The sequence below is a fragment of the Drosophila tropicalis genome, unplaced genomic scaffold (genome assembly GCF_018151085.1).
Source record: "Drosophila tropicalis isolate 14030-0801.00 unplaced genomic scaffold, ASM1815108v1 contig_443, whole genome shotgun sequence".
Taxonomy (NCBI): domain Eukaryota; kingdom Metazoa; phylum Arthropoda; class Insecta; order Diptera; family Drosophilidae; genus Drosophila; species Drosophila tropicalis.
This window is the reverse complement of record NW_027172907.1, coordinates 5,411,822-5,434,079: the sequence shown is the minus strand read 5'-3', so window position 1 is coordinate 5,434,079 and position 22,258 is coordinate 5,411,822. Positions and strand designations below refer to the sequence as shown.

The 22,258-nt window shown below is 38.2% G+C and overlaps 2 protein-coding genes across 3 annotated transcripts in view; both read left to right on the top strand.

The window, feature by feature from the left end:
* The window catches only part of LOC137574172 (probable basic-leucine zipper transcription factor Q), a 41,007-nt gene extending 19,514 nt beyond the window's left edge, over window positions 1–21,493 (top strand). For both annotated transcript variants that reach the window (XM_068286329.1, XM_068286328.1), the window contains 8 exons: window positions 8,835–9,443; window positions 9,548–9,655; window positions 12,421–12,499; window positions 14,307–15,316; window positions 17,297–17,434; window positions 17,857–18,503; window positions 18,575–18,769; window positions 18,941–21,493. In XM_068286329.1, the coding sequence (XP_068142430.1) occupies window positions 9,299–9,443; window positions 9,548–9,655; window positions 12,421–12,499; window positions 14,307–15,316; window positions 17,297–17,434; window positions 17,857–18,503; window positions 18,575–18,769; window positions 18,941–19,027 (2,409 nt within the window). In that variant the 5' untranslated portion in view covers window positions 8,835–9,298 and the 3' untranslated portion in view covers window positions 19,028–21,493. The remainder of the gene's footprint in view (window positions 1–8,834; window positions 9,444–9,547; window positions 9,656–12,420; window positions 12,500–14,306; window positions 15,317–17,296; window positions 17,435–17,856; window positions 18,504–18,574; window positions 18,770–18,940) is intronic.
* LOC137574189 (mediator of RNA polymerase II transcription subunit 15) lies at window positions 15,834–17,181 on the top strand. Its single transcript, XM_068286352.1, has one exon. It carries the CDS (start codon window positions 16,096–16,098, stop codon window positions 17,146–17,148), a length of 1,053 nt encoding a protein of 350 aa, XP_068142453.1. The 5' UTR covers window positions 15,834–16,095; the 3' UTR covers window positions 17,149–17,181.
* Window positions 21,494–22,258: the final 765 nt, after the last annotated feature.

Below are 22,258 nucleotides of genomic sequence, written 5' to 3'. Positions count from 1 at the left end.
GATATAAAAAAAAAAAAAGGAAATGAAAAAAAAAAACCCAAATGAAATAAAATAAATAACAGGAAAAAACATTTACCACAATTAAATCACGAATGAAGAGCTGATCAAGTGGAATAAATTAAATAATAATGTCCATTTGCCATGTTATTTCCTTTTGATGCCCTTTACTCAAAGCTAATGTAAGTTGTATGGAATATATGTATGTATACATAAATCTGTTATATACTAACATACATTTTTATATATGTCCAGTCATGAAAGTAGCTATTCCAAAAACAAAGTTTCGAACATATGATTGCTGCAGTTCGCCATAATCGTGAGAAACAATAAAATCAAATATCGACAGGTGATTTCACATGTGTTTTTTCATTTCTTTTGAAACAAAAAATACAAGTGTTTAGATTAAGTACGGACAAATTTCTGGCGATCGTAGATACGATTACTCACAGACAATCAGGTAAACAAGATTCTAGGAATTGTTTTAAATTATGAATTAGAAGAAGGACTTATGCTTAAAACGAATTGGTCTTTGTCCAAGGGAATTGATATCGTATCGATAATTTTGTATCGTTTTGCTGGGATAAGGTGGCAACCCGGTGACAGATTGCCAGAATTCATTTTAAAGTAGGTAATCCCAATTTTTGGGTCAACGTAGTAGATTTCAATCCAGAATCTAAATATAGGGCACCCGAAAGTCGGCTTAAATGGTTTTGTAATCATTTTAGTTGGTTGTTTCATTTCGCATACGCAAATGCAGATTGATGAGAAATCCAAATGCCGTGTGAGTATGTTTGCTTTGATTAAAACGGAAAAATAAATGCTGGTGTCACATTTTGTTTGGTTTGGCTTTTTGCATATATAAATATACATATACGAAGTATGTATGTATGTATGTACATGTATGTGTAGACTTTCCCATCAATAAAATCACATTCATTTTTCTCACTACATTTCTGCTTGAAATTTTCAACATGTCCATTAAAACTGGGCAAAGGCAAAACAAACCAAAAAAACGCACACAAAAGTATGGAAAACAACATACCAGAAAAATTGAAAGAGAACTGTGCAAATAATTAAAGTAGAAGAGCGAAATATGTATATGGAATATATGACAGAAAATGCAACAATTATTTGATTACTGTCGGCGAGTTGAAATTGGGGGCAGGAGCGTGAGCCATGGCCAGAGTCGGAGGATGGCAGTGTTCCTCGTAATTGGCGAAGTGAAATATATGCTGATATGATGCCCATAACCAAAGCCCTTGCTAACCGCCCACACAATATACACACATATACACACACACACAAATGTGTATGTGTGTAGATATATTTATATATGTCTGTACATATATAACATTTCGCCGATCTGCCAATATGGCCACAACAGCCGCAGCTTGGGCCATTATGTGCAGAGAGTTATTCATAATTGTTGTTGCAACAAAAGTGGCAGAGAAATGCATAACAAACTGAAAAATATGCAAACCATTTTTATTGCCACACCAGACGTGCCACACACACACACACACACACACATATAGAGGCACACACAGTAACGGACTATAATGAATGAATGCGCTCTAAAGAACCGCAGTCTGAACCGATGCCGACCCCAAAAAAAAAAGGAAAAACAACAACAACAAATATATGCCACATGACTGCAAGTGCAACAACAGCAAAGGATAAAGCAAAAGCTACAATAACATTTGCCGACCAACAATAAATTTAACACTTTAACAGTCAAGTAAACAAAGAGAGAATGAGAAAGTCATAACACAGACAATGAGGCAAAGGGCAAAAGAGACACACACACACACAAAAAAGAAACGGAGAAAGAGAGAGAGAGAGAGTTAAGTGAGAAAAAAAAGACAATTGGAGAATCCATTAATTTTTACAAAATGATAATGATATACACATATAAAAACATCATGTATGTATACATACAAACACATACACTGACAATGATTTACAAAATCTATTTATGCAATCTCAAGCAAGTTAACTTAATAATTATTTACAAATAAATAGGTTAACAATTAAATAAATTTAAACTAATTTAAATACTATTACCAATCTTTGCTAACTCTGACTTTATTTATAATTATTGTGAGCAGCGCTCGAGATTTTCGAATACTTTTTTAAAATTTTATACATTTTCAAGCTAGAAAATTCAAAATACGTTGACATTTATTTGTACAATCCAAAAAATAGCTGAATTCAAAATACTCTATAAAAGATTCATCTATTTTACAGAGTGAATTCCAAAAAGTCCTTAGGATAGTGTAAAAAATTCACTAATATCAGGCGAATATTATTGATTTTTTCTATCCATCTAATTTTTTGCAAATTGAAATTGAAATAGAGCAAAGTCAAAGGCAATGTTAGCAATTTAAATAGATTTACATGGACAATTTATATAGACAATTGTACATAAAGTGCCTTAAATACTTATATATCACAGAGCAGTTCAAAGATATTGCCCCAAATGATGGTTAATGTTTTCCTCCCCTTACTCATATTACGAAAGACACTTTTGACTGCCACAAAAAAAAAAAAAAACAACAAAAATTCCATAACAAAATGAATAATTTTTAAAGTCAATCGATTCGCGGTACTTGGCGTCATTTAATACTTTTCCGCATTCTCATTATCCGATTTCGGTTCTCTCTGTTTCATTTGGTTGGTTCTTGTTGTTGTTTCTTTTTGTTAATTTAATTTATTTAATGAGCAACACAATAAAATGCATTTATTGTCAAGTGATAAAATGCCATTTCAGTTTGCTTCAGCCTGCAGTTTTCCTCCACTCCATTTGAATTTGGCTCGCTCTCGGTTTTTTGCCCCCTTCTTTTTTTCGCTTTGTATATTTTTTGTTTCCATTCACTGCATATTTTTCATTTATATACCCACATGTCAGAGGCATTCGCCGTATAGATGTGTGAGTGAAGAGTCAGTGTGTGTGTGTGTGTATGTATTTCATTCGTCCTTTTCAGCCTGTTGACATGCAGCAATTATTAACTTTTGTGCGGCTGCTGCCATGGCGCCGTGTGTTTGTTATTAATTTCTTGTTATTTATGCAAATAGTTGGCACTTAATACGCTTGTAAATATATATAAATGCATATATTTAATAGATTGTATATATAAATGTTTCTTTCTGCGTGTGTGTGTGAGTATATTTTTTTATACCCTTGCAAAAAGGGTATATTAATTTTGGTCAGAAGTGTGCAACGCATAGAACGAAGCATCTCCGACCATACAAAGTATATATATTCTTGATCAGCACGACGAGACGAGTTCAACTAGCCATGTCCGTCCGTCCGTCCGTCCGTCCGTCCGTCCGTCTGGATCAACGCAAACTCCTCCTAGACCGTAAGAGCTACAGAGCTGAAATTTTGCACGTAGGCTTGTATATACTGCAGGCGTTGTATATCTCGGATTCAGCCGAATCGGACCACTATATCATATAGCTCCCATACAAACGGCCAAGTCACGAACAGTGACTTTCTCAATAACTTCGTTATTTTCTGAGCTATTGTCGTGAAACTTAATATTAGAGAGTTTACTACGCCTATAAGCGACTATGCCAAATTTGATCAAGATCGGGTGACTATATCATATAGCTTCCATACAAACGGCAAAGTCACGAACAGTGACTTTCTCAATACCTTCGTTATTTTCTGAGCTATTGTCGTGAAACTTAATATTAGAGAGTTTACTACGCCTATAAGCGACTATGCCAAATTTAATCAAGATCGGGTGACTATATCATATAGCTCCCATAGGAACGATTGGTCGAAAACAGTGACTTTTGTAAATAACTTCGTTACTTTTAACGCGATTGCTTTTAAATTAAACATTTCTTTATTTAATATATATGTTAATGACTGTGCCGAATTTGATAAAGATCGGGTGACTATATCATATAGCTCCCATAGGAACGATCGGTGGAAAACAGTGACTTTGATCAATATCTTCGTTATTTCCTATGATTGTAGGCCTTTCTTTCGCAAACATAAGCTTTTTTAGATAAAACGTTCTTCCACATTAATGGCTAATAGGTAATGAAAGAGTTACCAAAAAAGTTGCAAGGGTATACAAACTTTGACGCGGTCGAAGTTAGCCCCGGCCCTCTGGTTTTTATTTGCAAATTGTTTTGCGCATTACAATAAATTAACAACAAACAACAACAAATGGCAACAACAATGGCGTATTCTAGCACGTTTCGAGTTTATCGACAACGTTCCGTGTTCCTCGGTTCCATTCCGGCGGAATTTAAAACTATGTAGCATACGTTCGGGCGTCGACTGGGCTGACTGTGGCTCGATTCTTCTATAAACTCGACTGAGTTATCGCTGGCAGACGTGAAGTCATCTCTGGATGCAGGTCCAAAACACACACACACTCACACACACACATATATTTATATATATAAATATATGTATATACATATGTATGTGTATATGCATTCCAGAAAAGAGGATTCTGCCTCAGCTTCCATCGGTTTGTGTTTGGTTTTTGCTGGGGTCACGTTTGCTTCTGCTCCCTGTATGACTGCTTATGAATAAAGTTGTTTGCTGGCTTGTCAATACACACACACACACACACACACACACATCCATTGACATTGCTATCATCATCATCATCATCATTCCACCACCCTTATCCATTCCCGACCCCGACTATGCATGGGGCCCATTCAATTGGGGTTATTTGTCGTTCTATGTGGCATGGTTTCGTTCCTTCATGTCCATCATGCCTTCACACTCCTTACCACACCATTTACTCGCTTTGTTGACTTTTTGGCTTTTTGAATGGCCCTCGATGTCTATTCATTTCTTTTTTTCTGTAAGGACCCCGCACATTGCCGCCAAGCAATTTGAAATGAAAAGTTGTCTGCCATCTCTAAACATATGTATGAAAATAAATAGATAAACAAAAATTGCGTATTTGGGGAAATGAGATAACGACTAAAACTTACCCAGTGCAAAGACTTTCTAAACTTTTACAATTTGTCGACAAATTTCTATTAAAAAAAAGAAATACAGCTTAATAAATAATGTTTTAACTAAAGTGTTAAAGAACGAATTCCAAGAAAAATACCAATAGAGGATATACAATACACTTTCCATGCTCTACAATGTACATATGTTTGTGTGTACATATATACCTTTTCCTGTTGTCCAATTTAATAGGTAGAAACGAGGAAGAAAGCACAAAAAAAAAATTGATATGTATCGCTTGTAGCCGTATCTGTATCTGCATCTGCGTAGGCAGTAAATAGCAACAGGCATCCTGTCGAAATGTGTCCTTTGACATTTGATCGTTTTGGCTGATAATCCTGGGCAACAGACTGTTCTGCCACGATGTTGGCTTTTCAACAACTCTTCTCAACCAGCTTAATGGCTTCTTGCATTATTTAATACAACTCATGGTCTGTATGTGTGTGTGTGTGTGTCCCAATAAAATTCCTTTAACAAAAAACACGAAAAAAAATAAAAACAAAATTAACCGGGAAATAGTCCACAAAGTCGTTGACTTTAAGCCGTAGACAATGCAGCGTATTAAGGCATCACCCTGCAGCAGCAGCAGCAACTCCAGCAAAGTAATTAAACTCTCATCACGGTGAGAAGTGATGACTATATGAAGAAGTTTGCCAGTTGCCATCAGACTGACCATTCAAATGCAACCCCACATCATCATTATCATCATCATCATCTGTTTGTTACGCAACTTTCTATACTCTAATCATTTTTCAAAAATCTTTATTTAGAGTTATGAAAAGGTAAAGTCTTTTTCCATTTAAAAGAAGCTTTTTCAATTATTGTTTGAATTTGATACTGATCAGTAAATAACAAAATGTTTAAAAGTCCTTTAGATGCTACTTCAACCATGCTTGAGTACTTTTTGGAAACAATATGCTCTCGATTTAGCATTTCAATGTTCTGAGTTTCGTATTGGAGAAGACGAAGACTGGTGAAATGAAAACAGAAACCATTTTGGTTTTTTTGTAGGAAAATGTCTTTTAACCAAATAGAAATAAGTTTTATTTTTGTAGTTAAGATGGAAAGAAAACTGTTTGGTGTCTTAATCATGTAGTTTCTTTAAAATCCAAGAGTATCAATAGCTCGGTTTTTAAAGTGTTGCCAGTGAAAACACACACAATTCCTTATTTTCCGCACTCAATTACAGAGTTCAGTGGATAGACGTCTAAGGGGCCACATGTGAAGTTTTGGGGCGCAGGGTTGGCTTTTCGACGACTTTTACTTGCTGCTTACTTGAGAGTTAAGCGACTTAATTTACTTTTGCACTCAGGCGTCTGGAAAAAAGTGCAGCCATCTAAAGGAAGTATAAGACGTTATTCTGGGCCTAAAACAACACCCCCAAGATTCATGACGAAGGCAAGGGTGCTGAGACAGGGATCGAGAGGCTAGAGGTGTGGTGGCAATAATACAAAGAACTGCAGCAATTTCCTGAGCAATTTCTTGCGGTTGAACTTGGGCTTCCAAGAGGGACAGAGAGCTAGAGAGAAAACTTCTCATAGTTAATTATAATTAAGACGAGTTAACTAACCACTTGGTGAAACTTGCTGCACTAGAGGGAAAGAAGAGAAAGCTGAAAGGGCTTGGTAGCCACCTGCTGCTATAAAGGCTTTAATTTGTCAACGCCTGCCTAGCAAGTCGGTTGTTATTGTTGGTAAGAAAAATCATTAAAATGTCAGGCGCTGAAAAGTAGGCCATGGAAAATACGAAAGAAAAAAATTGTTGCATATTCAACGGTTTATTCAATATAGATTCCGCTGTCGCTCGTTGATGTTTCATGTTGTTCTTGCTATATGTGTGTCTGTGTGTGTGTGTGTGTGTGTGTGTGTGTGTCTGTAGACTGTGTCATGTAACAATGGTGGCAAAATGTTGGTTGATGGGTAAAGAGTGGAGAGGGTGGCGAGGGGGCCGCATAACAGTGAAACGGTGAAATTGTGGTTAGCCGTTAAGGAAGCTGCTAGCTGTTATGCAAAAGCCGCCAGCAGCAATGTTCCTTCATTTGCAAGGACAATGCGGCGAACGAGCGGCAAAACGACAAAACAAGAAATAAAACAAAAAAAAAACACAAAAAACAAAATAGAAAGCGTTGAATGACTGACTGACTCAATGAATGAATGCCTGAATGCTTGAATGGGTGAATGGGCTGAATGGGTGAATGACTGAATACATCAGGGGACAGCAGCAGCAACCAAAGGCAGAAGAATCGCAGTGGAGGCAGGAATGCTATTATAATAAATAAAGAGAGACTTTTCACTCATAACTGGCGCACAATGCAAAGCCATGAATATCTTCTCGTTCCCCCCGCCTTGTTTTTTTTGTCTATCTATCTATCTATCTATCTGTTTCACTCTCTCTCTCTCTCTCTATCTCTATCTTTGTGTCTTTCTCTCTTATTCTCGCTGTCTGTCTGAGTATATCCTGTTTGATTTATTCGAAACAATGCAAACACTTTTAATAAAACTGATGGCCTGGCCAGATCGATGACGTTGACTTTAATCAGCCTCAAGCCAAGAATCAGAGGCAGAGGCAAAGGCAAAGGCAATGGTAAAAGCAAAGACAACGTCCTGTTGCCAACAGGCAAAGGCAAAAGTCTTTCCCAATTAACGCCAACTGCTGTCGCCCATAAATATGCAATAAATAACTAAAGTGAAGGGAAGTGTGTGAAGGTGGCAAAGAATGGAAAATGGAGAATGAAGAAGTTCGCCCCATGTTGCATAAAAATCACATTAACAATTTGCTAGTACAAGAGTATTTTATTTTTATTGCTGCATGTTTTATTTTTATTTCATGCGCGTCTTTGTACATTTTAATGCCACATACAACAAAGAGCCATGCAAAGCACTCACACACACACACACACACACACACACACACACACACACACACACACACACACACACATCCACTCACATTGAACACACATGTTGCCAAGTGAGAGGATGTGTGGCAGGATACTGGCAGGATGGTGCCCACTGGTGCACCACTCTTGCCATCGAAAGCGCAATAAAAACGCTTAATTTTTCACTTTTACACGAACGAGAACAAAGTTCTCTTGTTTTTTTCTTTTTGCTCCTTCTCAAACAGAGTTCTGATATCTGTTATGCTGGGGTGTTAATATGGCTTCTTGAACATTTCCTAGACCCATTTAAAAATTGTTTAATTTAATAACACGCACAAAACAAAAAAAAAAAAAAAAATAGCAATACAAGGCAAAGTCAAGTTAAAGCCAAGTTAAAGCAAATGGCAAAAGGCAGACTATAAAGCCTTGAATTAACTTCCGATTGGACCAAGTCGTTTTCCCTTATTCAACTCTTTAATGAGCAGTATTTTTCAGTTATTCCATGCCAATGAAAAATCAAAACAGTGGCGGGATAAACCATTTCCCCCTCTTGGAAAATGCCTTTCAATTAAAAGGGAATTTTTGCATTTTAATTGCCTGGTGATAAAGATTAAAATTCACAGAAATAAACAAAAAATATTACGTATACGCAGGACAGAACGGACAAATGCCAACGATACGACGACTCAATATCACTTTTTGGTCTGCTCTCGATACCCATTGATATTTAAGCCGAAAAACAGAAGCTGGCCAAAAAAAACGGGCAACCAGACCAAACCAAACCAACAAAACAAACAAACAAAATGCCAAAAACCAACATGCAAAGCAAAAATCATTGTCAATTTTATTTATTCTGGCTGCACACATTTATTACTGTGTGTGTGTGTGTGTGTGTGTGTGAGTTTGTGTTTTTATCCCCTGTATATGTATAACATTGGTATTGTTGTTGTTCTTATTTTACAGATTTAAAGGCAACAACATCCTGACAATCTGCGGCCGCTCACAGATTTGGATTCGTTAAACAAAACAAAGCACACACCCACAAAAAACAGGCGGACGAAAAAAGAGCGCGTGGCATCTAAAAAAAAAAAAAAAAAGTAAAGAAAAGGAAACAAACCTGAGACCGGAGACCAAAATGCAATAAGCTGCAGTGACGCACCCAAAGCCGTAAACAAAGCCCAGTCTAAACCGCAGCAACGTACAACAACCAAAAAGCAGCGACAACGACAATAGGAATCAAAAGCGACAGCAAACAATCAACAAGAACCACAAAAAGAAGCTGAACTCTCTCGTGGATTGTGCCAAGAGTCGCCAGAATTGCTTTCTTGTACTTTGGACACACGTGCGCCGCGACTGCGCCGGTGCCCGTGCCATTGCCCGTGTCTCTGGGACCAGGTGGAACCTCGTCATTGCCAACGGCTGGCACAATGAAGCTGTCAAAACTGTCCAACCAGACGAATTCGCAGGATCCGCAGGCGGTTAACTCGCGCATCTTTGTGGGCAATCTGAATACGTTTCAATGCTCCAAAACGGATGTGGAGCGCATGTTTCAGATCTATGGTCGTCTGGCAGGTAAGATTCGCTTTTATCTCTCTCTCCCACTCCCCTTCTCTTTCTCTCTAACAAACAAAATCCCACAACCACATTATCTTTCCTTTTCTTATTCTATTTTCCAGGCATTTCCATGCATAAGGGCTATGCCTTTGTCCAGTTTACCAATCCGTTCGATGCGCGTAATGCCTGCCATGGCGAGGATGGTAAAACGGTTCTCAGCCAAACGCTAGGTGAGTGTTCTAAACAAGACAAACAAAAGCAATGCATTGAACTACAAATAAGACCAAGTTTTTCATTTTTTTTATGGATCAATTTATCAAAACGACGAATACCACGACGAAACAAAAAACTTAAGCTACTTAATATATTTCTAGGTGTGTAAATATCCAAAGTTGTTGCAGTTGATCTTATACTAAAGTGATTTTAATCAAGTAAAAATCTTTAAAGAGCTCATAACTAACTAAAATCTCAAATTAACTATTATAAACTATTCAAACGCCGGCTGGAAAATTGGCAATTATCTGAAATATGAGCAAATTGAATATTATGTCGTTTCTTTTTAATTGGTGTTACCTTGTAACACATTTAATTAGTTGCAACGAAGGTAAATTAGTTAGTTAAACCTTGAAAAGTTTAAAGCAATCAAGCATCTACTATATTAAGTTAGTTTCTCTTACTAGGAAACTTACGTAAGTTGAAAGCTCTTTAAAGTATTAGCATTTTATTTAAGTGTTGAGCGTAATTTCTTGGGGTTTTTGTTTTGTACTTTTCTTATGTATGCATAGATATAGCAGACCTTAACCCTTGGCAGTTGCATGTCCTTTGTGTCCTAAAGGAACCTTATACTCGTCGTCAGGTTAGGTTAATGGCCGCCAGCAGCAGGAAGTGTTGCACTAAAATCGAACAAACGTAAAATATAGAATGGGTTGTGGGTGTTGGTGTTGGTGGAAATGGTTGAGTATGTTGTTGTTGTTCTTGTTGTAAGGAATTGTAGTAAATGAAAACCGACCCCGACCCTGGCATGTGTAATGGCCATATCTTATGGCACCCTGCAACTTAACTGAACAGAAGAAAATGTTGTCTGAGTATTTTTGTGCAACGGAAGTTGTTGCCAAAGGCGATACCGGTGAGGGGGGGGCCGCAACTTTAAGTGCGGCCGACATAAATCTTGGCGCGATACTTTTAATGAAATTTCAATGTTGTGTGTGTGTAAGAGTGAGTGTGTTGGAGTGCTGTCTTTCTGGCGGGCCTGTATGGAGTTACCTCTACCTGACAGACAGTGTCGACTGTGTTTGCCGATTTCATTTAAACGGCTAATGAAATTTTCAACGCCAGTTGCAGCTGCAATTTCAACTGAACGTCAGAGTGACAGCCATTCATTCCTTGGCAATGGCAATGGCAATGTGTCGCAGTCGCAGTCTCAGTCGTTGCAGTCGTCATCGTCGTGTGAAGAACAACTTAATGCACTTAGCGAGCTGTGTCATCCCATCCGTTGATCATAATGATGATAAAAAACGATGTTAAAGATGACGATGATGAAGATGATGCCATATGCTCGCTCCATATACTTTGGCCTCATAAAAAAAGAAAAGTATTTTTTCTTGCATTTTACTTATGCTGATGCTGCTGCTGCTGCTTATGCAAATAGAGAATGCTAATTCCGTTGATTAGAAACAAAGCCAGACGGAAGGGAAAGTAAGGAAAGCAATGGCAGCAGTGAAATGTACAAAGAGCAATAACAAAAGGAACAACATTTTGAGAGTCGAGTGGACTGTTGTAATATTTCATTGCTACGCGCCATTGACTTTTAAGCGCAGTGGCAGCGCAGCAGCAGCGCAGTTAAACCGATTTTAGCTGGACTAAAGGAATTGGGCCATAAGGGACTGAGACTAGAATTGGGTTTGGGTTTGCTGGAATTGGTAAAGTAAAATGCGGAAACTTGTGGAAATCCTTCTTACGCTTTTATCCTTAATCTTAATTATAGCCTGCCAGCCGTAAAGTCAGGCAGACAGACAGACCGAGAAAAAGCAAGAAAAAAGAAAAGAAAAGAATGAAAAGAAAACACGAACAAAAAATATAGCAGACGGCTAAAAAGCGAACTTCTCACACCCAAGGAACATGGGCTTTTCCTTCTGCTGCTGCTGCTGCTGCTACTGCTCACCAATTTGTAGTTATAGCAACAACGCCCCAACATTTCATTCCCATTTCCCTACCACCCAAAATCCCCTTCACCCAGTCATCACTCTGCGTGAGTGGTTTGTCTTTTGGGCGCGCGCGTTTGGCTAGCGGCAGGAGCAGGAGCAGGGACAGAGTCAGGGGTAAAGCGCCAGCTCAGCCATGTCCCACTTCAAAGTTTGTCATGAATTATGATGAACGAGCTTGGGCATTGGCATCATCCTATCTAACGGACAGGGAAAGGGAAGAGGAGTGGATGTGAAAGGCCTCTGTCGCACCCTTTTCATTGAAAAATGAAAACAAAAATCTTCTTCATATCTTTATGGTTTGCATGTTACACAGTGCAGTTTTATTAAGATTAATGATTGACCAGATTGAATTAAACAAAAAAAAAAAAAAAAAGAAATGCAAAATTCAAATACAAATAGTAGGATAAAACAATAGGCAACTCCCTGCAATGACTTTAAATTGTTTTCATATTTTTTCCCCTACTTTTTTAATCACTTAAGAGTCATTTGCATAATGAAAAGACAACAGCAACAACAATACACACAAAAAATTATCAAAATAATCAAGTGATAAACCAAAAAAAAAGAAAGACTATATGGAACAACTTCTGGTTATTGTCTTTTGTTTTGGGTTTTTTGTTGATCCCCTCTATGAGATATTACTTAGAGAGTGGACCGGAATGGACTTCAAAAGCTAGAAAATGGGCTTTTGTTTAGCATATTATTTGTTGTTTTTTTTTTTGGCAGATTGCCTTATTTATCTCTCATTCCCTCTCTCTATCTCCATCTCTTTTTTTTTTTTTTTGTTGCAGATGTGAACATGGTGGCCGAACCAAAGGCCCATCAAATTGGAAGGAAACGCCAGAATGTTAGCAAAACGGGCAACGATTGGTAAGTGGGTCCATTGAAATTCCTTTCTATTCCATTATAGTAAACTTTTTAATTTAAATATTTCAGTTAGTGGGTGAAAATTTGTGGGGAGGAAGGGGGGATTGTAGTTTTTTGCACAATTTAACTAAGGTCCATAAGGCGTTCATTATTTTGGGCTTTATTTACATATCATTTAACGGCTGAGTTTGGTTTTTTCTTTTTTTTATTTGGGTTAAGAGGAGGGGAACACTTTTAGTTGTTTGGGGGTGGATGGAGAAACCCAGAAGCAAATAAATAAATAAAGGACAATTCATCAGGAATGGCCATGGCCATGGATGAAGATGATGATCATGATGATGGCTATGTGAGTCCTTTGTTTCAACGCCTGCCTGGCATAAAATATTTGGCTGTCAACTCGATGTTTCGAGTTTCGGTTACCATATATGTATGTATGTATAGATATCCCAGACCAAGGACTGTCTGGGTCAGTCAGTTCTTCTTGTGTGTGTGTGTTGGTTCGAGTGTTGCGTCAACAAACTTGCCGCCGTTGCCTCTTTTTGGAGTAACTAGGGGAGAAGTAAGGGGTAAAAAAAGAAATGGCCGCTCTCTTTTCTGTGACTGACAGTTGCAATGTATGCCATATAATGTCCTGGCTGTTGTCCTGCTCCTTCTGTGTTGCTGGCTGTCGCTGACATGTGTGTGTGTGTGTGTGTTTGCACTTGTTTGTCCTGGCGCGGCCTTAATGATGACTGAGCGACATTCACAATTTATTTGGGTCTTGAGCTGCAAACTCTCCACCAGACTTGGCATTCGTGTGGAAATATTTAATTTAAGCTTAATGACGCCGAAACGAAATGCGTTAAGGCTTTAAAAGGACACACATGGAAAGAGAGAAAGAGAAGAAGCATGGGCATGGCCTGACATGGACTTTATTGTAATTAAAACACAAACATGTCACAGCAGACAGCGACCAACCAAACAGAACCGATCTGAACCAAACTGAACTCAAACCATACCTGAATCCTCCAACCAGGTGACTGCTCCACGTGTTTGTCATTAAACGGCTGCTGTTGCTGTTGCTCTTCATATCTTTGTTGTCCCTCTCTCTTGCAACCGTTGCCAACCGCACACAAACTGACCAAAAAAGCCGCAATTGTTGCGCCACACCCACAGCTCACCCACCCCACCCATCCACTCATCATCATCATCATCCTCCCACGGCGCAGTCCCCCTTAAAACAGCCTCAATATTTGACCTCAAATGGGGGTGGTGACTTAGTGAAGAGGAAGTTGCCTTATTTGAACCAGTTTGGGCATTTGTATCAATCACTGGCAGCAAAAGTGCTTCAACAGCAGCAGCAACAAGAGCGAGTGGAAACGGTTGAGGGTGAAGTGGGCCACAAACATAATTGGCAAATGACAATTCGAACGGCGTGCAGACGGACAAAAACAAAAAACAAAAAAAAAGCAAACAACAGATAAGAGTCAGAGGTTAAGGGAGTGCCGGGGCCTAAACAAATATTGACTGGCTAACTGACTAACTGGCAACTGGCAACAGGCAACAGTTGGTAACACAATTTCCAGATGAATTCAACAAAAAAAATAGGAGAGTAATGAAGAAAGTAAATTAACGCGTGGGCTCTTTACCAACTCATTTTGATGGCAAAGTTATCTTATAATTTTTAGAAAATTTGATCAATTTTTAATTATTAGATGACTTTAGCTCCCTTTATCTATTACAAGTATATACTCTGGAGATATCCCAGAAGACTATAAACCTCCTACAATTAAAGGGTACAATTAATTGATTTCTCTTTTGCTTTCCATAGGGATTACTTTTATGATAGCTACTGCTCGTCGGCTCTTCTTCGCGGTGGCAGCGGCGGTTCCAATGGTGTACGTCCCAAAAAACGCAAACGTCTGATGACGAATGGTAATAGTTTGGCTGCTGCCGTACAACAACAACAGCAACACGGACAACATTTGGTTGCTGCCGCGGCAGCAGCCGCCCATCATCAACAACAACAGCAGCAGGTACAGGTGCAACAGCAGCAGCAACAGCATCAACAGCAACAGCAGCAGCAGCAACATCATCATCATCAACAGCAAGTGGCCGCTGTTGCTATGGCGGCCATGGCCAATTTGCTGCCACAGCAGCAACTTTTGCTGCATCAGCAGAATCTACTTTCGAATGCTGCTACCGCAGCGGCAGTGGCCACTACGGCAGCCACGACAGCTGCTCCAAGTGCCCTGCATTGGTCGCAGTACAAACAAGAGTCACAGCAGCAACAGCAGCAGCAACAACAGCAACAGCAGCAACAACAACAACAGCAGCAACAGCAGCCACAGCCACAACAGTTTGGCTTCCAGTTGAAGAGCAATGTCGCTGGCCAGTCAACGACATCGCCGCAGAATGCAAAGTCAGCAATAATTGCTAATCAAACAGCGCTAGTTGAGCCATACACAAGCGGAGTTGGAGCCTTTGGCCAACAGCCGCCGCCGCCACATCACCAGCAACATCAACAGCAACAACAACAACAACAGCAGCAGCAGCAATTGGGCTGCTTGTTGCAGCCGTTGACTTTGGCATTGTCCCCACAGCAACCGCAGTCACATCAGGCCGCAACACCCATGCAGTTGCATAGCCAATTGATGCAACAACAACATCAACAACATCAGCATCAGCATCAACATCAACAACAACAACAACATCTGCAACAACAACAGCAGCAACATCAACAGCATCAACAACAACAACAACAACAACAGCAACATCAGCAACATGCACAAGAGCAATTAAGTTCACATCAGCAACATTGGGGACCATTCAAAATCTACAGTGAGTATTGACTTGCCTTACAGTTGATTTGCTTTCAATGAAAGACAGAAAAAAGTCACAAGAGAATTCTTTGTAATGTGCGATGACTTGCTAAAATGTTAGTTAGTAAGTTAAGTTATTAAGTAAGTTAGTTCGAATTAGTTGGTAAATAAGATTTATTGAGAAAAGACCCTAAAATTAATTATTGATTGTTGTTCGTAAATCAAAATTTACGACTACTAGCTAACACGGCGTATACGCAATTTCATAATGATAGTTACCCGTTGAAATTTTGTTCAGTTTTATTCAGACAAAGTATTATTCTCAGTTGCTTTGAGAATTTTGTCAAAGATGTCGCTATCTGACGACGACGACGACGACGAAAACTCACCTGTGTCTGAGAATGAGAAATGTGTAAACGTGGCACAAGTCTCGTTGCGGTTTTTATTGCTCTTACCATTGCCATATTTCCAATACAGTCTGCATCCTTCTCGGGTAGATCACAACTACGTTTAGCTCCTGCCTATGTGAACGGAGTGCTATCATTAAAGAGCAGTTTGCTCTCAAAAAATAATAATAGTCCAGACTTGGCAAACGGTCGCAGTGGTGGTGGTAGTCTGATCAAAACCAATCAAAATCCAAGTTACAAGTATCAATATCAGAGCCTAAACTCTGGTAACTCTGGTTACGGAAAATACGGAGAGGACATAGATAAATACCAATTGTTGGCTCCACAACTGAAAGCAACGGCAACAAATCTCAGGAGCTTAGGGACAGCATTTAGACCACTTAGCCGGACTATGGTCAATATGAATTATGGCCATCAAATGGAACCGTTCAAGTCAACGTTGGATGAACGAGATGACACAAACGGGAACATAGGCAAATCATATTCATACGAATCGAATGCAAATCCATTATATATGCCAGCAAAGCAATCTTCGCTGTCATATCAGCAATATCCGGCCATGATCATGCAACCTCAGCAGGAGCAAATGAGTGCTCCCATGTCGTATGCTCCATCATTGGCAATGCAAACGGATCGTCAGGCGAATCGTTATGTACAAGAGTTTCCGCCGCATTTTCTCTTTCAGCCACCATTTGTGCCCATGCAGACGACCGCATTGGAAACACCTGAACCACAATCTATTGCCCAACAGCAACAACCTACAGCAGAGCAACTTGATTTGCTACAACAGTTGTCCGAGTTCTTTGGTCAGCGACAGCAGCAACAACATCAACAGCAGCAACAGAATTTTATACCCACAAGTTTTGCCCAATTGGCCTCAACTCAGTCACCACCCGAAGACCAGGGGCAATGTCCATTTGATACAGAGATTAGTACAACTATTTCTCCTTTTGCAAAGACAACAAAGAAATCAACGACAACCACAATGGAGCCAGATGAACCAGTCACAATTGATGTTAAGCCCGACAAGGAGAAGCCAATTTCGAAAACGAAATCTAACAAGAAATTGCCATGTTGCAGTAAGCCACCAAAACGGGATGTGATTAGCTTTACTCTCAATGTGGAGAATCCGAATCTGAATCGAGAGCAACACAAAGCCAGGGAACAACAACGATCGAGTCGTCATGCCATTCAGCCCGATTTACGTATTAATGCTATAGCAACATTATTACGATATCGCAACGAATTGGGCAATGCACAAGATCCATTGCAGCAGTTTCTGCAACAGGAACAGAAGAGGATTGAGCAGCAGCATGCCATCAAGCAGCGACGAAAAGGCAAGGTCAAAAGACGAAGGCAACGACGAATCTTGGACAAGAATCAATTATTGCAGGCGGAATTGAAGATATGGCCACTTAAAATTGAACGCCTAAGCGGCGTATAACTTTCTATACATATTTATATTTTTTTAAGAGTTTACTTTTATTAATTTTTTTTATTGCTATTCATTAAATGCTATTTACTTAATTCTGTGTAATAACAATGTTTTATATTTCCATTTTGTTTGTTTGTATTTTTTTCTATTTTTTCAGGCAATCCGGACACATTAATCTGTGGCAATTGCCGGGAATGCTTTGGCGAGCTCTCTGAATTATTGGACCACAAGAAAAGTTATTGCAAACTGAGGTTCACATGCAAATGCCAGGATGTTGCCTTTGCGGCAAGTGCTAGTAAGTCGAAAGGAGGTAGAACGAGTGTGTGTGTGTGTGTCTGTCTGTTGGCAATTAATTTATGATTGTTAAACACTTTTTGCCATACTCGGGCGCTCGAGTGTTTGTCTAAGGCGGCTCAAGTTGTTGCAAGTCAGCAACATCTGGCCAATGTCTGTCTTTCTATCCGTCTGTCTGTCAGCCAGTCAGTGTGCCTGCCTGCATGCCTGTCTGCTTCACTGCCGCCTCTGCTTGTCCTTTGTCGGTTTTTGTAGCCATGTGCCATGCCTGCGGCCTGCTAGCAAATGCATTTAAAATTGAGTTATTTATGTCTGTCGGCCTTCTGCAAATTCCAACTTAAATAACTAATTAATTCTCGCATGTTCTCATCCTTCCTTTCTTCCTTCCATGCGCCCCTTTCTCTTCTGCCTTCCTTTTCACAGAGACGCCACCAACGAGCGCCAAATTGCTTTGTGCCGTTTGCAAGGATGCATTCGCCAATCCCTGGGATTTGATGGTCCACGCACAGGCCGCACATATGGTTAACATTTACGAGCTGGGCGATGAGGGTGCCAATGGCATTGGCAACAACAACAGCAACAAGAATAACAATAACAACAACACGAATGGCCCAACCACAGATGCAACGGCAGCAAATGTAACCAACGGACATCATGGCATCATGACGTCGTCGTCGTCGTCCTCATCCTCATCCTCGTCCTCATCGTCATCGTTATCGTCGTCCTCGTCGTCGTCAATGGCAGTTACGGCCTCAACAATTACCGCTGTTGCTGACGAGGCGACCACAAAGCAGATGCCAGCAACATCAGCAACACTTAACAAGGAGCCGAATAATAACAACAATAACAAAATTAGCAGCAACAGCAACAAGAACGACCAAATGTCGCCCACAGCAACTGTCACAGCAATGGAACCCATACAAGTGACAGAAGTAGCAAACGCAACTGCAGTCTCAACTGTAACTGGAACTGTTACTGCTCCAGCTGGCGTAACTGGGGATAATCACATCGGTAGCGACACAGAGGCCAATTGCATGGTGGACATCAAGTTTAGTCTTAGCCCCAAAGAGGTAAATAAAAACTTATTTATTTTAATAAGCAAACTAAAACGTATCGAAACCTGATTTTTTTCCATTTGCAGGATCAACAGCGCGATCGTGATGATCTCTCCCTAGATGGCCGATTATCTAGTAGCTCGCAAACTCATCACTCCTCCGATGACATAAATATGAAATTGCTGAATGGCGGTTCGGTATCATCGCGTGGCAGTTCTCCGGGCTTAGAGACAGATGAGCCGCCGGCAACGCGTGCCTGCATTGTGCGCACTTTGAGCATTGTAAGTAAAATTTCATAAATATTATTTTTTCTTCTTAATTTAAGAGGTTTTTTTTTGCAAATTTTTTTTTTTTTCAATTTTTTTTTATTGCGTGGGAAAGAAGAGAGAAATATCCTTGTAGTTGCCTCTTTAGATTTGATATATTTTGTACTTTGTGTTGCCTACTTTTAGGAGGCTGCTGGAGCAACTGGCACAGCCACAGCGAATGCATTGAGCCTAATGTCAAATGGAATAACTCTGGCCCTGGCTCCACAATAGATTAAAAAATATATGCCGTAAGCAGTGTGACTAATTAATTACAGAATCAAAAACCAAAAAGTTGCCCAATACTAAATATGCATATACTTATTTAGTGTGGTGGCGAGTGGGAGGAAAAGTTTTTTTTTTTTTTTTTTTTTGTTAATAATAGTTGTGCGAATTGCAGATACAAATGCAGTATTCAAAATATTGCTTTTGGCTTTGTCTTTTGTGTATTATCAAGCATACAACTTAATCGTTAAACCGATACAAGTGCAATTTATTCAGTATTTTTGTACTAGACTAACATACATACATACATACATACATATATGAATACCTATAAATTTTTTTGTGGAAGCCATTATTACCACCAAATTCTGGGGTCGGCGGCTTATGAGTTGGTTAAATTGTCATTATTAACCAACTGCAACAACAACAAAGTCAAGAATTGAACGTAAATTACAGCAAAACATATCATTTTAAATTAGATTTTAGGTACTACTCTATATATGTAAAACGATATAAAACTATGCATGTGTGTGTGAGTGTAAGTGCGTGTTGCATGTGTATAAATGTTTGTGTGTGTGTGTGAGAATTTTTTTTTGTTTGTGTATTCCCAGTGTAGATCAAGAAGAAGAAAAAAAAACGAAAAGTATTTTGGTTTCAAACTGCATATGTGAACGTATAGGTAAAACAAAAAAAAAGAAACAAAACTGAAACATAAAATTTCAAAATATATAGCCCGAGATTTTTTTTGATTTATTTTCGGCAAGCCGAATTTTATATACCCTTGCAGCTCGTAAAATTGTTAACTAAAATTGAAATTGAATCTCAGCAAATTGACTTGTAGGGGATGGTGGATTCTGGGCGTGGCTCATTGAAAACAGACTTTCAACTCCCACGAGATAAACGATTTTTGATTTCGCTGCAAAATTTACTTTCAAAATGTATGAAATTAAACCCCGAAAGTTATTATCCTGATCCATATCAAATAAGTCCAATTCGGCTGAACTTTTGGCAGTATTTGTCTACAGAAATGAATTGCACAGGATAAATACAAACTTCTCGGATCATTCACTTATAAGTTATGCTTCCAATGTGAATGCTATATACAAACATAATTGTGAAACTACACAACCAAATGCTGAACAAGAGTTTATATGAAGCAAAACTACATATATTAAGAAGTTAAATTTCTAAATTAAACAAGCTAAATAAATAAATAGTAATAAAACAGAAAAAAAAATATGAAAATCTAAGCTTCAAAGTGTCATTATATACATATACATACATACATATGTATGTATATACATATGTATATATATAAGTACATATATCAATAGTTCATGGATAAAAGGGCAATTTAAATGGCATTATGTAGGACAAATGAGCTTTGTATATAGTCGAAATATACTAAATAACTAATTACCAAAACAACAAAAACAAGAACAACAAATTTATGAATTATGTATTATTTGTTAATGCCTACAAAAACAATTATCCTGGCAAAAGTAACCCAAAAACGAAAAAAAAAACATACAAAACAAAACAAAAATTATATTTTATATATAAATCTAATTCGTTTAAAATTTAACAAGCCAAGAGCAGCAGCAGCCACATTAGCAAAAGCAGCAATAACAACAACAACAAAACCAAGCGAATTAAATTTAATATTATTAAACTAAACCAAAGATATACATACATATACAATATGCGTATATACATACATATATACGTATATCAAATGTAGAATAGTGACAAACAGAAAGAAAAAAACAGAAAGGTGTTTCAAAAACAACAAGAAAAAATGCTAAAAAACCAAAAAAAAAAAAAAAAAAAAGAACTTGAATAAATTATTCATAATTAAAAGTGTAAAAGTATCAGCATGAGAAAATACTTACTTCAAATAATTATAATCAAATCAACGTATTAACATTGACATTTAATTGAAACAAAAACAACATGATAAATATATATATACAAATATATATTTAGTCCCAAGTACGTAGCAACTATGTAAATAGTTTATAGTTACAAAGAAAAAGAAGAAAAAAAGCAACAACAAAAATATATGTAATATCAGTAACAACATTCAATTCAATGTCCTCCAGCTAAAACCTAAAATCCCAAAACGAAAACAAAAAACCAACAACAAAATAAACACAAAATAAAATTAAATTAAATTAAATTATATAAAAGAAAGAAGATATCGTATATAAATCAACAGCAAAAGAAATGTATTAAATAAATGAAAATGCAAAGAAAAAGTGTTTTCTTCAACCCATTCGCTCTCACTCTCGCGCTCTCTCTCTCTTTCTCATTCTCTCGGTCATGTTTGGAGAATTTTCAGTTTCGGAACTGCAGAGCGCATTAGAAATTCTATTTTGAAGCTCATTAAAATAAATGATGATCAACTTGTAGCAGACAATGTCAAGCATTGCAGTGTGTGTATATACATACATACATACAGTGTGTTGACAACAACAACAACAATGCCCCAAAAAACCGTTTGCACGTTAATGAAAAGCTCCGCACAAAAGGTAAGTGCAGCAGCAGCAGGGTCAAAACAGGTTGGGCCCAAAGAGTACGTTAAATTTTTCGACACAATGCCGTCACCCTACCTTACCCTACCTTCCCATACCTTACCTGTCCTTTAGCCCAAACTTTGCAGTTGAGTTTATTAAAATGCGCAACGAAAATTGTCTCGATTGTTGTGCTGTGTCCTTGCCGGCAGCAGGTAGACATTTTAACTAACATTACCCCAGAGATGGGTATATTAGCTGGTCAAATGCATATGAATCTGTATGACCATCAAGCGTTTCACCATATGAATTTGAGGCAACTAACATGTATCCAATACCTTCTGAATCTAACTTCAAGCTACTGTCAACACTGTTAGGGTAAAAAAATTAATTAGAATAGGTTTACCAACACTTATAAAACTTATACAATTCGTTTAAAAGTATTTGTAAAACATTTCAACTATAATCCTAACTTTATCTTTTTGAATTAATTTCTTTTCGTTTTTCAAAACTATATTTCCCGTTTCAGTGTTGAAAAAACACTAATAATTTTTAGGCTTACGAAATGAAATGTCAAATGTATCTAGATTTTGTCCTCTTAAAGCCTTGCGTTAGCGCCAGCTCAAAGTCAATTTAAAAGAAAGATTATTATTAACTTAATCACTGAAAATTTGCACATCTTTAGCATTTAAGGCTATGTTTTACATGTTGTCAAGTCAAATGCGTG